General features: G+C 40.1%; 1 protein-coding gene across 1 annotated transcript in view; it reads right to left on the bottom strand.

The window, feature by feature from the left end:
* Positions 1–8698: 8698 nt before the first annotated feature.
* Positions 8699–15415, bottom strand: part of LOC115223721 (TPR and ankyrin repeat-containing protein 1) — a 75505-nt gene continuing 68788 nt past the window's right edge. Inside the window, exon 15 of the mRNA XM_029794402.2 lies at positions 8699–9224. Coding sequence (XP_029650262.1) covers positions 9205–9224 — 20 coding nt within the window. The 3' untranslated portion in view covers positions 8699–9204. The remainder of the gene's footprint in view (positions 9225–15415) is intronic.

Below are 15415 nucleotides of genomic sequence, written 5' to 3'. Positions count from 1 at the left end.
CATAAATTCTAAAATAAAATTTAGGACTTACGGAGAGTCAAAGTTGGGAACAAAAACAGGACAGTGGAAACATATAAGGAAACCGAACAAAAACAAACACAGAGGGTCGTTAAACCAGAACGGGAGGAAAATAGTGGACGCTGGGAGAAACATTTTTTTGAAAAGAGAAAAGATAGAGAAAAGCACGTCCGTTCTTTTTAACGTCCGTGCAGGAAAAGAAAGATGGACGATGGTCACGTGTGTGTAACAAGAGAGGGAGAGAGAGAGAAAAGAAAGAGGGGGAGAGACCGACTGATAGAAAACGGTGAAAAGGGAATTAAAGAAAGATGGAGGAAGAAAACAGTACAGAATAGAGAATCGCATCAAAAAGGTGAAGATAAATTTAGTTGGAAATGGATGCGTCGCGTTCAATTAAATAATAAATAATATAATATATGTATACAGTTAGAGCAGGAGTGCATACACTTTTTCAGCATGCGAGCTACTTATAAGTAGCTGACCAAGTCAAAATGATCTCCCTACTATAAAAATGCAAAACATATTTATTCATAAATACATTGAGGATTCTTTACATGTACAATATATGTTGGTGTAGCTTGCATAACTGCATGAATCCATATTGCACAATACAACTTTGTACACTTTTTTGTCATTACCTTACTCTGATGACTAGCACTGAATGGAATCAGCCAGGCATGCATAGTCCGGATAGTAACTGTTGGTAGCAAGCCTCAAGCACACTTCCAAATGATCCTCAGTGATGGTGGAACGGTATTTGGACTTAATAATCTTCATGTGGGAAGACGGTGACTCACATAAATAAGTGGAGCCGAACAATGCAGTCAAGGAGGTAGTACATTTCCTCATGTTGGGGTACTTTTCCTCTGTGAGTAAGTTCCAGAACTGTCCATGGACTTCAGCTGAATGTCAAAATCGCATTCTCCACTCCAGAAGAGTTCAGTGTTACGACGGTGTTGCAATTTCTGATGCAAGTAAATCAACCTCAGCATCTTCCCGAAAAGGACAGCACAGGAATGTAGCGACTGGCTTGAGTAAAGCAGAGTCTTGAAAGCGTTTGTCAAACTCTGGCAGACAATTGTCAATCAGCTCTGTGAAGCATGGACAGTCAAGTTGCACATATGCCTTCCGTTGGGTCTCTAATTCTGACGTGAGGTTCTTTAAGTTTGCTAAATCATGGCACTGCAGCTTTGAGTAGAGATGTTGCATTTTTCGTTTGAAAGCATTAACTGAGCTGATCATACTGGTCACGGTTTTGTCTTTTCTTTGCAGCTCCACCTTAAGGTCATTCAACATGTTGGTCAGATCGGTTAAAAGTGCCAAGCCTAGCAGCCACCGATCGTCATTTAGTTGTGTTCTGCATGTGTAGCTTCACGGAAAATCTCCTTAATCTCCGGGCAGATCTCTCGAAATCTTTGTAACAATTTTCTTTGACTAAGCCATCTCACGTCGCAGTCAGCCTTCTCCAGATGCGCACGCAATAGCCGTCTTTGAAGAGATCTGGCACGAATAGAACAGGAGATCTTCGTTGCCACATCCATTATCTCTTTCATGTTGAGCAATTTTGCGCATAACGCTTGTTGGTGTATTATGCAGTGGTAAGTGAAGAAGTCCGGGAAAGATTCGTCCTCCCTGCACTTGGCAATAAATCTGTTTGACCGGCCAATCATCGCGGGCGCTGTCTGTGGTGATGGACACCAATTTGTACACTGGGAGCTGGGTTTTCTCGATAAAGTTTGTAAAAGACTGAAATATGTCCTCTCCTCGAGTGTGTTCTTTCAGGAGACTGTTAACAGACCCTCTTTTGCAGTTATATTGGTAAGCACCATCCGAATAAAAATGCACTATTGGGTCGTGTCACTCACATCAGTAGACTCGTCCAACTGCAGTGAGAAACACTCGCAGTCCGCAATGTCTTTCCAAAGTTGCTGGGTCAAATCCTCGGCCATGGCTGGAAAGCTTTGATTGAAGATTGTATTTCTGGTTTGTTTTTAAAGTCTCGGAACAGTGAGTCAGCTGCTTCAACGAATGCCTCTTTTACCATCTCTCCATCTTGGAAGGATTTCTTGTTCTTAACGATGAAGTGACTCGCTCGGAACGATGCTTCGGTGGCTGCCTTTGCTTTTGAAGTTAGCTGTGTGAAAAATGACTGCTGTGCGGACAACTGGGATTTTAGTTCCTTCACCTTTCTCTTTCTCAGCTCGCTTTTCGGAGGGGAGTCAGTGTCATAGTTTTATGGAAGGCCCGAAAATGCCGCTCCACATTTCCCTTCTTCGGAATAGCGATGGCAGATGAGGCAAACACACTTCGAATATGACATTGTATAAAAAAAAGTCCTTCTCCCATTCCGTATGGAAGTGGTAGGTTTTTGGTTTCTTACTTGGTCCAGCTCCCCCACTCATTTTTATACCCTTTCTTTAGTTTAGAAGAAATAAATTGGCGGCTAACCCAGGCAACTCGGTAACTTGCGAGAGTTTTGCAGCACTTAGCGCCGTTGTATGCGTATGCGTGGGGTCGCATGTGTAAGAAAAGGTCAGATGTCAGGCTAGCTGCCCTGTATATCAATCAAGTGACAAATTTCATAGTGATGGATGAGAGGTTGACGTCTGTTTTTTTTTTTTTTAATGCCGTGCGATCTACCCACACTACCTTTGCGATCGACGTATTGGGCGCCCCTGAATTAGAGTATCACATACTGTATTTAAATATAACAGTAGGACCTAGGGTATGAGGTCCTCACGGATATATACAGCAACTCCACCATGACTCTTTTCCCTTCCGTATGTTCGCAGTATGGTATATTTTGGTACGTCTTTATCAGGGCTCAGATGTGTTTCCACGAGTGCGATGCATAGGGCTTGACTGCATTCAGCAAGGTCTCTCAAGAAAAAAAATTGGCTTTTGTTGTGATGTAACACGCCTCCAGTATATAGTAAAACATATTGGCGTGACGACTGTGCAGGCGTAAGGGGAGGCCATCCCGTGTCTATTGATTGTGGTGGTCTTGCGCAGTGGTGGGCAAGGTTCCGTGTTTGCGCTTGATGTAGCCAGGTCAGCTGCTGCACAATATTTTGCGCCATGCACAAGAAAGACACTTGCTCAGCTGCTACCTTGCGCATGACATCTGAAGAGTGCACTGCATTTATATACTTTCTCTTTGGAGACGATTGGTGCTTTTCCTCAGGCAAGTATTTCTCCTTAAGGCCGCTAAAGTTTTGGCGAGGTCTCGGGTAAACAAACTGGTAGTTTGCACCGTCTTCCCCGTGCCAACATTTGCCTTGTAGGTAAAATTTGCATGTCCTTGGTTTCACTCCAAATTTCTTCTCTCCTTTAAGGCTTCGGATTCCATTGGAGCCTCGATATTTGAGTTGTCTGTTGGTTTGGGGTTTCGGTTTTAGTTGATTCATCTTTTCCTTTTCCTCTTCCTTTCTCTCCCCTTCCTTCTTTATGTTTGAGCTCGTAGCCTTTCCTTCCTTTACTGGTGGTAGCACTTGCATTCCACTGGCTATCCTATGGGGTGAGGGCTCAATTCCTTTGTAGGACCACTGGCAGGTAAAGAAGATATGAAGGAAACAGAAAAACAGAGGTTGTGAAAGTGAGACGTTACACGGAATACGATGGCGGAAAGAGAGAGAGGGGGGGGGGAGAGAAAGATGTGAAAAAGTGATGGAGTTTGAGGAGGGAAAAATATGAAAGAGAGAAGGGTAGACCAGGTAAGGAGGATGTGAGGGGAAAGCTTAATATATTAAAGTTAGCGACGCAAGCCAGGGTTATCATAGAAGAAATCAGGTGGTGAAAGAAAAATTGTACGATCAACAAACGACCATGTGTAAAAAGAAAACGAAAAAAGGGTCTGAAAGGAAAAGGGCCGCTGGGTGAGGGAGAAGCTACATGAGAAATGGTAGCGTTTTCGAATCCCAGATTAGAAACAAGGAGGAAGAGGTTTCGGGACAAATTTTCTGCCTTAAAATTTTTTCAAATGGAGGATTGGAAACATACTAAACATTAAACTCAAATTTTCCGTAAACAAAATAAACAAATAAAAAGGATACTTATTACCGAGAGGTAAAAATTCCAATTGTTCTTGTGCGAATCAGCTTTGTTTCAAAAAGAAATCGTTTTCTTTCGACACACAGCCGTTTGTTGATCAATTTTTCTTTCACCACGTGATTTCTTCTAAGATAACTCTGGCTTGCGTCGCTAAGCTAAGACGGCGAATTGGCAGAAACGTTAGCGCGCCGGGCGAAATGCTTAGCGGTATTTCGTCTGCCGTTACGTTGTGAGTTCAAATTCCACCGAGGTCGACTTTGCCTTTCATCCTTTCGGGGTCGATTAAATAAGTACCAGTTACGCACTGGGGTCAATATAATCGACTTAATCCGTTTGTCTGTCCTTGTTTGTCCTCTCTGTGTTAAGCCCCTTGTGGGTAGTAAAGAAATAGGTATTTCGTCAGTCTTTATGTTCTGAGTTCAAATTCCGCCAAGGTCGACTTTGCCTTTCATTCTTTCGGGGTCGATAAATTAAGTACCAGTTGTGTAATGGAGTCGATCTAATCGACTGGTCCCTCCCCCAAAACTTTGGGCCTTGTGCCTAGAGTAGAAAAGAATATGCTATGGTTCTTTTACGAATATATTATAGTAGACCGTTAAAAAAATAACAACTACTGCATATTTTAGTCAGTTTGGTTGATTTAGGGAATTTCTCTTGATTATTTCAAGAGCACGAAAACACACGTCTTCCACCACCGAAACTGGAAGTATATATATATATATGTTTGTATGTATGTTTGTATGTATGTTTGTATGTATATATAATGTTTATCTCTTACTGGTTTCAGCGCAGGGTTGAGGTCATGCTGGAGCACCACCTGTACTCACTCAGTGTTGTTTCCGGTATTGGTTTTGTGAAGGGGTCAGTTGGACGGAGCGGCTCTTCTTTGCGTCTCCTGCAATGATGTGGTATCTCAGACAGAAACCTGTCCAGATGTTCCTTGAAAACTTCCACATCAACATCAAGGTTGCCTGGCAGGATGTTGAACAATTGTGGGCCCTTGAAACCCAGACTATTGCAGTACTGTGTGCTTGTTTTAGATGGGGAAGACGGGATCTTTGTTATGATGCAGTGTCATCCAGTTCAAGGATTGGTATAGCTGTCAATTCCAAAACTGGGCACTAAACCCTCCAAGATCTTCCAAATATGTATCACCACATATCTCTCTCGTTTTCTCTCCAGGGAATAAAGACTCAGCCCCTTTAGCCTTTCCCAGTTGCCCATCTTTTGCATCAAGTCAGTCTTCTTTGTGCATTGACGATGGATTGCTTCGTGTTCCACAGTTTGTTTCACACTCTCTGGAGCCCATAGTTGGGAGCAGTAGTAGTCCAAGTAGTCCAATACACTAGACCAGAAGGTAATACGATCCCAGAGTCAGAGTCGGTGCGTGACCTGGAGGTTCACATGAGCTATGAGACAACATTCTATGTGCATATTACCAAGATAGCAACACTGTGAAAGAGTGGCTGGCTGGATTCTGAGGACATTCAGAATCAGGAACCTTGCTACTCCTATGGAGGACTTTCATTCTCAGCCACTTGGACTACTACTGCTCCCAACTATGGGCTCCAGAGAGTGTGAAACAAACTGGCACTTCTCGCTTGCAATCCTTTCATATAGTTTGGAGCTAGAAAGAGCATATTTTGATTTTAATGTTTCAATTTTACAAAAATTGAAAAACGTTTGAAAAAATTAGTAAAGACTAAATCAGGCTTTGTAAAAAAAAAAAAATCTAAAATCTGGGAGAGTGAATTGGATGGAAGCTGATTATCATCAGTAAAGATGTGCTCAAAGCACGGCTGGGCAGGACACTGTATGTTAATCTCTTCAGTAGTACTACACTAACTGGACTCTTATACACGAATGAACATGGGCTGCAACAAAGAAGCAAAAACAACACAGACAGCCATGGAAGGATCCATGCCGAGAATATCAATGAGGGACAAAATCCAAAAGGAAATAATTTGAGAAAAGAGCAAAAGACATCAGGAAAGAGTGAAAACAGAAGATCTGCAAGAGAAGACAAGTCAGAAAGTTGGCTGACAGCAGGAGGCTGTTGAGTGGTATCCAACGGATCTGAAGAGATCTCCAGGCCTCCAAGAGAATGGGAAGACAACATAATCGGGGCATTTGGGCCCAAATGGAAGAGAGGACTGTGCAATCAAGGCAAAACCAAATACAAAGACCTATTGTTAAGAGGAATAATAATGATCTTTTCTACAAAAGGCACGAGGCCAGAAATTGGGGGGTGGGGGGTGCTAATCAATTACATTAGCTCCAGTATTCAACTGGTAATTATTTCAATGACCCTAAAATGATGAAAAGCAAAGTGAACTTGGCAGAATTTGAACTCAGAATGTAAAGGCAGACAAAATGCTGCAAAGCACTTTGTCTGGCATGCTAACCATTCTGCCAGCTTACCACTTTAATAATACTAATAATACCTGATTTCTAATTATAAGGCAAGAAATTTGTGTGGAGTTGATTGATTCCATCTGCCCCAGCACTCCAGTGGTACTTTATTTTATCGACCTCAGGAGGGCAGAAGGAAAATTGATCTTAGCATGATTTCAGTTCTGATATCATCACCATCATCATTTAGTGTCCGCTTTCCATGCTAGCATGGGTTGGACGGTTCAACTGGGGTCTGGGAAGCTAGAAAGCTGCATCAGGCCCAGTCTGATCTGGCACTGTTTCTACGGCTGGATGCCCTTCCTAACGCCAACCACTCTGTGAGTGTAGTGGGTGCTTTTTACATGTCACCCACACAGGTGCCAGACGGAGCTGGCAAACGGCCACGGACGGATGGTGCTTTTTACGTGCCACCAGCATGGGGGCCAGGCGAGGCTGGCAACGGCCACGAACGGATGGTGCTTTTTACGTGCCACCGGCAAGGAGGCCAGTCGGGGCGGCGCTGGCAACGGCCACGATCGGATGGTTCGCTTACTTGTCACCAGCACTGGTATCACAGCTGCAATTTCCATTGATGTTGATCGACTTTGATTTTGGTTCTGCTTTCTGATATGATTTGGTTTGATTATATATCATCATCATCATCATCATCGTTTAACGTCCGTTTTCCGCACTAGCATAGGTTGGACGGTTCGACCGGGGTCTGGGGAGCCAGGGGCTGCCCCAGGCTCCAGTCTGGTCTGGCAGTGTTTCTACAGCTGGATGCCCTTCCTAACGCCAACCACTCCGCGAGTGTAGTGGGTGCTTTTTATGTGCCACCTGCACAGGTGCCAGAGGGGTCTGGCATCGGCCACGGTCGGTTGGTGCTTTTTATGTGCCACCTGCACAGAAGCCAGTCGGGGCGGTGCTGGCATCGGCCACGTTCGGATGGTGCTTTTTATGTGGGGGAGGTGCAGGAATATAGGGGAGCACCAGTGGGGAGGGGTGTTCGGAGAAGCGATGACAGGTTCTAGACAAGTAGAACGTAGGATATCACTAGAGGGGTAATGCATGGTGAAATAGCGTATAGAAGACACCTATAATGGTGGTGGGAGAAGCGACATCCGGTATAGATGGAGCAAAAATATAGAGATAACCGGTATTGGTGGTGGGGGTGGGAAGGGCAGGCGGAAGATGGAGAAAGATAGGAAAGCAAAGCAAGTTACTGTATAAGTTCAAACATTTAACGGTTGCGGCGAATGAATGTATGTTGTACGAGGTACGGAAGATAAAGGAGATAAAATCATAACTTGCTGTGGACATCAGACCGGATATATATATATATATATATATATATATATATATATGTATACATATATATATATATATATATATATATATGTATACATATATATATATATATATATATATGTATATATATATATATATATATATATATATATATATATATATATATATATTATATAAAATAGACCTGTGTATATTTGCTTTCTATATGAAAACATCAATGCGAATTGGTTCCACACTTGGAATGCCTGAATAATTTGAACTCAGATTACATAATAGGGTCATCAGTTTGTTTTTATTAAAAATAAATAATATTGCTTTATATTTATAATTCACTTCTTTTAAAAGGTTCTTTAATGTCAACTTCCAGTATTGACATAGCAACAGCGAAATTTTCCGTTTTCATTTGTGAAACCTCTCACTCTCTATTTTAATGTTTTCATTTCAAGTTTTAATTTTGCTATTTGCAAACAACTATGATAAATTACTGACAGAAATATTTACTAAGCAAGTGAGATTTTTTATAAATTGAAGTTTTCAAAGAAATTTATTTTCTGAACTTACTTTTAAGTTCAATATTTCAAGTTCAGAAATTTAAATATTCAGTAGAAGATAGTTTTTAACGAGCTTTTTTCATTTCATGTTTATTTCATTCGTTGTTTACAATGTTCTCTCTCTCTCTCTCTGTCTCTATGTATTTGCAGTCAGCCACACATGCATGTGTTTGTATATGTACATTTGCATACATTTATGTATGTGTGCATGTGTGTGTGTGAGTGAGAGAGAGAGAGGGAGAGAAAATGATGTCTAAGTGGCACTCTCTCCCTCTCTCTCTCTCTCACACACACACACACACACACATACATACAAAAAAGAAGTATGCATATTTATGTATATATGTATACATGACAACACACCCCTTCACTCACTCCTTCTCTCTCCCTCTCGTCCATTTCATATGCACATACATACGTCTTTCACTTTAAAATTTTTCCCTCTCTTTCACTTTAAAACAAGTAAATGAATAAAAAATTTTTTACAAAAATTAATGAACAAAACCAGCTGTTAATTTTGGCATTTCTGCAGGTTCAACCGAAAGAACACCAAAATATGTAGCTGTAAAAGAACATTTAACAGCAAAGGCTAAAAATTATTAGAAGTAGGAATCAAATGTGAAAATATTATCAAGGGGCTAGCAGAAAACCACCCCGAGGGCAGTCTTTCTGCTAGAAGCAGATATATATATATATACACACACATCTGTTACTGTGTAGGCTGACATCAAAACTGTAGCACCATTACTGACGACATCCTGCATTCCTGTAGATATGCCATTGTTTATAGTTTCATTCTTCAATCCTTCAAAAGAATTCTTCTGCTGTACTTGCACTTCTGTGTCAATGAACACAGACAGTTATCTCAGTTCCGATCCAGGCTTTAGTGGTCGTCAGAAAGTTCTGAAATAGAAATATAAAATATGAGGAAAGAAATGAAAAGTTTTTTGTTTCCTTTATTTTCCAATGATTAGAAATATGATTTATTTTTTACTTTATTATTTAATTGTTGGTGTAGCTGTGAGGTTAAGAAGCGAGCTTCCCAACCATGTGGTCTTGGGTTCAGTTCCACTACATGACACTACTCAGGCCAATCAATGCCTTGTGAATATATATTATAAAAGCTGTGTATTTTCTTGTTGTATCAACACTTTGCAGGCAAATGTTTATGTAGTAGTAGCGTTGATAAACTGTTTTTGTGCTCCACATTTGACAGCTGCAGTGAAATAACTGAATATTTCCTTTAAATCATACAGTTTGATGAACATGGAATCACGGATGATGTTGACTGCATTTCTTTACAGAAACATTTTAACCAATCAGAGAAAGTGCAAATTAATAATACTGTTGCGTGGAAGGTGTTTATAAGCCATTTAAGAAACACAAAAGCCGTTCAATTTAATTTTTCAAAATATTTTCATTGCTTTAAGACCGTGACCTGTTCACTGACAAAAATCCGTGCAGCATGGATTTTTGTCAGTGAACAGGTCACGGTCTTAAAGCGACGAAAATATTTTGACAAATTAAACTTAAATGTTGAAGTGAATGTTGTGTGTTTCTTAAATGGCTTTTGTGTGTTTCTTAAATGGCTTACAAACACCTTCCACGCTGCAATTGTTTTCGTTCCAGTACATGATCTCAGATCAAATCACTTGCTATGCGAGTACATCTCCGCAAAAAATAATACTGTTATTAATAATATAGTTACGTACTGGGGTCGATACAACCGACTTAATCCGTTTGTCTGTCCTATTTGTCCTCTCTGTGTTTAACCCCTTGTGGGCAATAAAGAAATGTTACTTACAATTCGATTAAAATTAAATTTAAATCAAAATTGATTTTCTTCTTCTTTTCCCTATTTTGAGAATGGCTTTAGGCTTCCCAATAAAATTCTCTTCTAACTTCACTTGAAATGTAAACCATTATGATTTAACAAAAAAAAAAAAAAGAAAGATTCAAGTCATTTCATAACAATTGTCAAATGTGAAACACTTAGCTGTTTATTAATACTATACTAAATAAACATTTACCTGAAAAATGTTAATAACAAGAAAATATATAGTTTTTCTTTGAAAAATTGTATATTTTACTTTGTTATGTCTGTAACACATGGAAATATTTGTAATATTGTAATATTGTAAAATGGTAAAAATACAAAATAAAATAAGAAAATCGACAATGCTGGAATTTGAATGACTAAAATATTTATCAACGCACAATGTTACAAACCCCCGGGGGGGGGGGGGCAATCCAAATTTTTCCCTGCATTTCAGTGCTAAGGGTAAAGATATGTTACTTGCCTAAATGAAGATTAGCTAGAGGCAATATATCAATCGAGTCAGTGTAAAAGAAGAAAAGCATTAACAGGTAGTTAACAGGTAGCAAATCAATTTATAATGTATTTATATTTATATAATATATTGAAGAGAAATACAATTTTTATGTTTATTTGCATTTCTCTGCAAAATATTATATAACTGTAAATTATTAAGTGATTGGATAACTGCAAACTGCTGGTTATGCTTTTCTTCCATATACATTCAACACACACATATATATCATCATCATCATCCTTGTTTCACGTCCGCTTTCCATGCTGGCATGGGTTGGACGGTTTGACTGAGGGGTGGCAAGCCAGAAGGCTGCACCAGGCTCCAATCTGATCTGGCAAGGTTTCTACAGCTGGATGCCCTTCCTAACGCCAACCACTCTGAGAGTGTAGTGGGTGCTTTTTACATGCCACCGGCATGGGTAGCAATCAGGCGGTACTGTCATCGACCACGGCAATGACTTCACTTGATTCAACAGGTCTTTGCAAGCGCAGTTTATTGCCCAATGATTGAAGGCTACTCTTAAATGGGCCAATTGTATATATATATATATATATATACTAAAAAAAAAAGCAGAAAAAACACAAGAAAAAAATCAACAACACAAGTAAGTGGTACATGCAAAGTATTAATAAGATGATTAGGGACGGAAAGAAAGGTGTTTTACATTTTGAACAAAGCTCTTCTTCAGAAAAAGGAAACAGAGGAAAATTCAAAAGAAAAGGAAGACAGAGTAAAAAGAAAAAAATATATATATATAAAGTATAGAAGCCATCTTATCATGGCTAACCACATTGGGGAGGGGGTTGTTACTGTAGCTTTATAGCCCCAAGAGATCTTCGTCTCTAGCTGGCTCTAAACACAATATCAGTGTCCTTAGAGTATTTGCAAAGGGAGGCCATCCCTTCCTCGCTAGCCTGAGTGATACGCTCGAACTAGTTTCGGGATTGTTGTCCCTCGTCAATGGGCGGCAACCACCAGGTAGCGATGAAAGAGAAGGCTCCTTTGCAAATATATATAAGTTTTTCTAGTGGCGTCTGCCACTGATGTCGAAAAACGAACAGTAAGCATAATTAAATCTCATAATTAAATACTGTTTCAATCTCATTCTGAGATTTAATTATGCTTACTGCTCGTTTTTCGACATCAGTGGCAGACGCCACTAGAAAAACTTATATCTATTTGCAAAGGAACCTTCTCTTTCATCGCTACCTGGTGGTTGCCGCCCGTTGATGAGGGACAAACATCCCGAAACTAGTTCGAGCGTATCACTCAGGCTTGCGAGGAAGGGATGGCCTCCCTTTGCAAATACTCCAAAGACACAGATATTGTGTTTAAAGCCAGCTAGAGACGAAGATCTCTTGGGGCTATAAAGCTACAGTAACAACCCCCTCCCCAATGTGGTTAGCCATGATAAGATGGCTTCTATACTTTACATTATCGAGCGATTACTGTTTCAATCTCATTCTGAGATTTAATTATGCTATATATATATATATATATATATATATATATAAAACTCAACTTGTGTGTCTGTGTGTTTAAATTCCCGGCACATCTCCTCCTAGCCAACAAATTGTAGAACCACCAAAAATGGGTCACTTAAAGTTTAGGCGAATGAAAATTGAACTGCGCTATTTCTGTTCCGAAATTCCCATGCATTGAATAGTGAACTTTACTCAGTCAGCTGTTTGACGTGAACTATGTTCACCATGCGTGCAAGCATGCGTAAATTGCATGAAAAATAAAAAATCAAGATATAAAAACGAATCGCCGTAAACATTGTAGAAATTCAGCAAAGAAATGAATTTTCGGGATGTAGACTGGAGGGTTTTTTCGTATTAATCATTTGGACTTTGTGAACACATACCAATTATTTTCATAACATTTTTAACGCTTTGAATTAAATGTGACCATTTTGCATTGAGTCTGCAGTTTGAATCACTTTAACCAAATTTTAGCAGGCCGGATTTTTGATCATCACAATACGTCGCCAGCGTCTCCCTGAAACTCTCCCCTGACATCCCCGTTGAGAAATCTATTATATATATAATAATACTTTGAATGTGACTCCTGAGAAAGAGTAAAAGTAATTACCCGATGAACGATGGGTATTACTGCTAGTATATATATAAATATATTAAGATAAAACTTACTTAGAAGTGGATGCGTGCGTTCTATCATATAATAACAAAATAATAAAAACAAATGCATTCTCTGTCTCTCTCGCCATTCTCAAAGTGTTCAAAATATTTTTTCATTCGTTCAGCCCTTAATGTTTGTGTTACTGTTATTCTCCTTGTCCTGTCTTTTACTGTTTTTATTTGTATTGTTTTTACTGCCTTGTTTTTGTTACCATTTTTTACCCCTCTGCAAAAAATCTCAAATTTTATTTAATTTGCTTTTGCAGGAAGGAATGTTTCAACGAAATCGTGTCTCACCTTTACCTTCGAAACACGGAGTAGACAAAACAGAGGCGGCTGAAGAAGGGAAATTTTCCTTGTGTTGTATGTCTTGTACTCTGTTTTTTCGTGGTTTAACAAAAATGTCCATTTCCTTGGTTTTGTGTTTATGTTTTCGTTTCTCATTTTGTTCGACGATTTTTTTTTGTGTCCTGTACCCATATATGCATGTATATATACATGCAGATGTAGGTACGTACATATATGTATGTATATATGCATATGTTTTATTTATTATTTTGTTATTATATATATGCATATATATATACAAATAAGAAAATGGAGGAACAAATTCATTTCGATCATCATCTTACTTTGTATATATATATATATATATATATATATATATATATATATATATATATATATATATATTTCTTCTGTAGGCTACCTCAAAGACAAATGACAATGACCTCATCTTCATGGCTGGTGATATCAATGGACAAGCTGGGCAGCAGCCAGGTATCTTCCATGATGTACATGGGGCCATGGAATTTGTTCCCAAAACAAAGAGGGAAACAAGGCTACTGGAGTTTTGTGATGTGAATAACCTAATGATGCTGAAGCTTTATGAAGTCAGCCAGTCAACTGATAACCTCTCAACTGGGTGGTCACGTGAGCCAGATCGATTACATTCTCATCAGACAGAGAGATACATGGTTGCTCATAATTGCAAAAACCTTCCCTGGTACCCTCCAACATAGACTAACCATTAGTGACTTTAGATTTCAGGCCAGAAGGATGCCATGCAGACCAATCTGGAAAAAAAGGATGTGGAAGCTTAAGGATCCTTTATATGGTCAGAAATTTAGGGACACCCTTATTGAGTAATTTAATGAGAAGGAGGAATTACAGACTTGTAACATAGAAGGCAACTGGGAATTGGGCAACTAGGTGACCAAGTCAGGGGTGGATGCTCTGAGAGCGTAGCTGCTAGAATAAGAATAATCTGGGCAAAGTTCAGAGAGTTCCTACCTCTGCTGGTAACAAAGGGCCTCTCACTCAGAGTGAAAGGTTGACTGTATGATTCATGTGTGCAAACAGCCATGTGCAGGCTTGAAAGAAATGTAGCTAGTATGCTCTGCTGGATGTGTAATGTCAGTGTGCATACGTAACAGAGTGTAAGTGCCTTGAGAGAAAAGTTGGACATAAGAAGCACCAAATGTAGTGTGCAAGAGAGACAACAGCACTGGTATGGTCATGTGTTGCGTATGGATGAGGAAAGCTGTGTGAAGAAGTGTCACACCCTAAAAGTGAAGGGAACCTGTGGAAGAGGGAGACCCAGGAAGATATGGGATGGGGTGGTCAAGCATGACCTTCGAACACTGGGCCTCATAGAGGCAATGACTAGTGACCGAGACCTTTGGAAATATGCTGTGATTGAGAAGATCCGGTAAGTAAAGTGAGATTATATCGGTGGCTGATGCCAGTGTCACACAACTGGCCTGTTTAAAAGTACCCTTCAACTGTCAGGCAATGAAAAGACCCATTGAGTCAAGTGAAATCATAGTTGTGGATGATGTCAGTGCTGCCTGACTGGCTTCTATGCTGGTGGCACATAAAAAGCACCATTCAAGCATGGTTGATGCCAGTGCTGCCTGACTGGCCCGCATGCCAGTGACATGTAAAAAGCACTCGCTACACTCTTGGAGTGGTTGGTGTTAGGAAGAGCATCCAGCTGTAGAAACCTTGCCAAATCAGATTGGAGCCTGGTGCAGCCTCTCAGTTTACCAGTCCTCAGTCAAACCATCCAAGCCATGCCAGCATGGAAAGTGGACGTTAAACAATGATGATGATGATGCTGAAGATATCATCATCATCATCATCATCATTTAACGTCCATTTTCCATGGTAGCATGGTTTAGACAGTTTGACTAGGGTCTAGGAAGCCAGAAGGCTGCACCAAGCTCCAGTCTGATCTAGCAGTGTTTCTACAGCTGGATGCCCTTCCTAATGCCAACTACTCCACGAGTGTATTGGGTGCTTTTTACGTGCCACCAGCACAGGGGCCAGAGGAAGCTGGCAAACGGCCACGATCGGTTGGTGCTTTTTACATGTCACCGACATGGACACTAGTCAGGCAGCACTGGCATCAGCCACATTCGGATGGTGCTTTTAACGTGCCACCGGCACGGGTATCATAACAACAATTTCCATTTGAATTTTTATTCTGATGTTGATGTTGATGTACTTGACTCAATAGGTCTCCTCAAGCACAGCGGGTCACCCTACGATCCAAGGTTAGCACAGTAAGCCGTCCTGTGAGCCATGATCTCACTTCATTTGTCAGGCCTTCGCAGTC

The sequence above is a fragment of the Octopus sinensis genome, linkage group LG23, assembly GCF_006345805.1.
Source record: "Octopus sinensis linkage group LG23, ASM634580v1, whole genome shotgun sequence".
Lineage (NCBI taxonomy): Eukaryota > Metazoa > Mollusca > Cephalopoda > Octopoda > Octopodidae > Octopus > Octopus sinensis.
The sequence above is the reverse complement of the archived record's forward strand: the minus strand, read 5'-3'. Positions and strand labels throughout refer to the sequence as shown.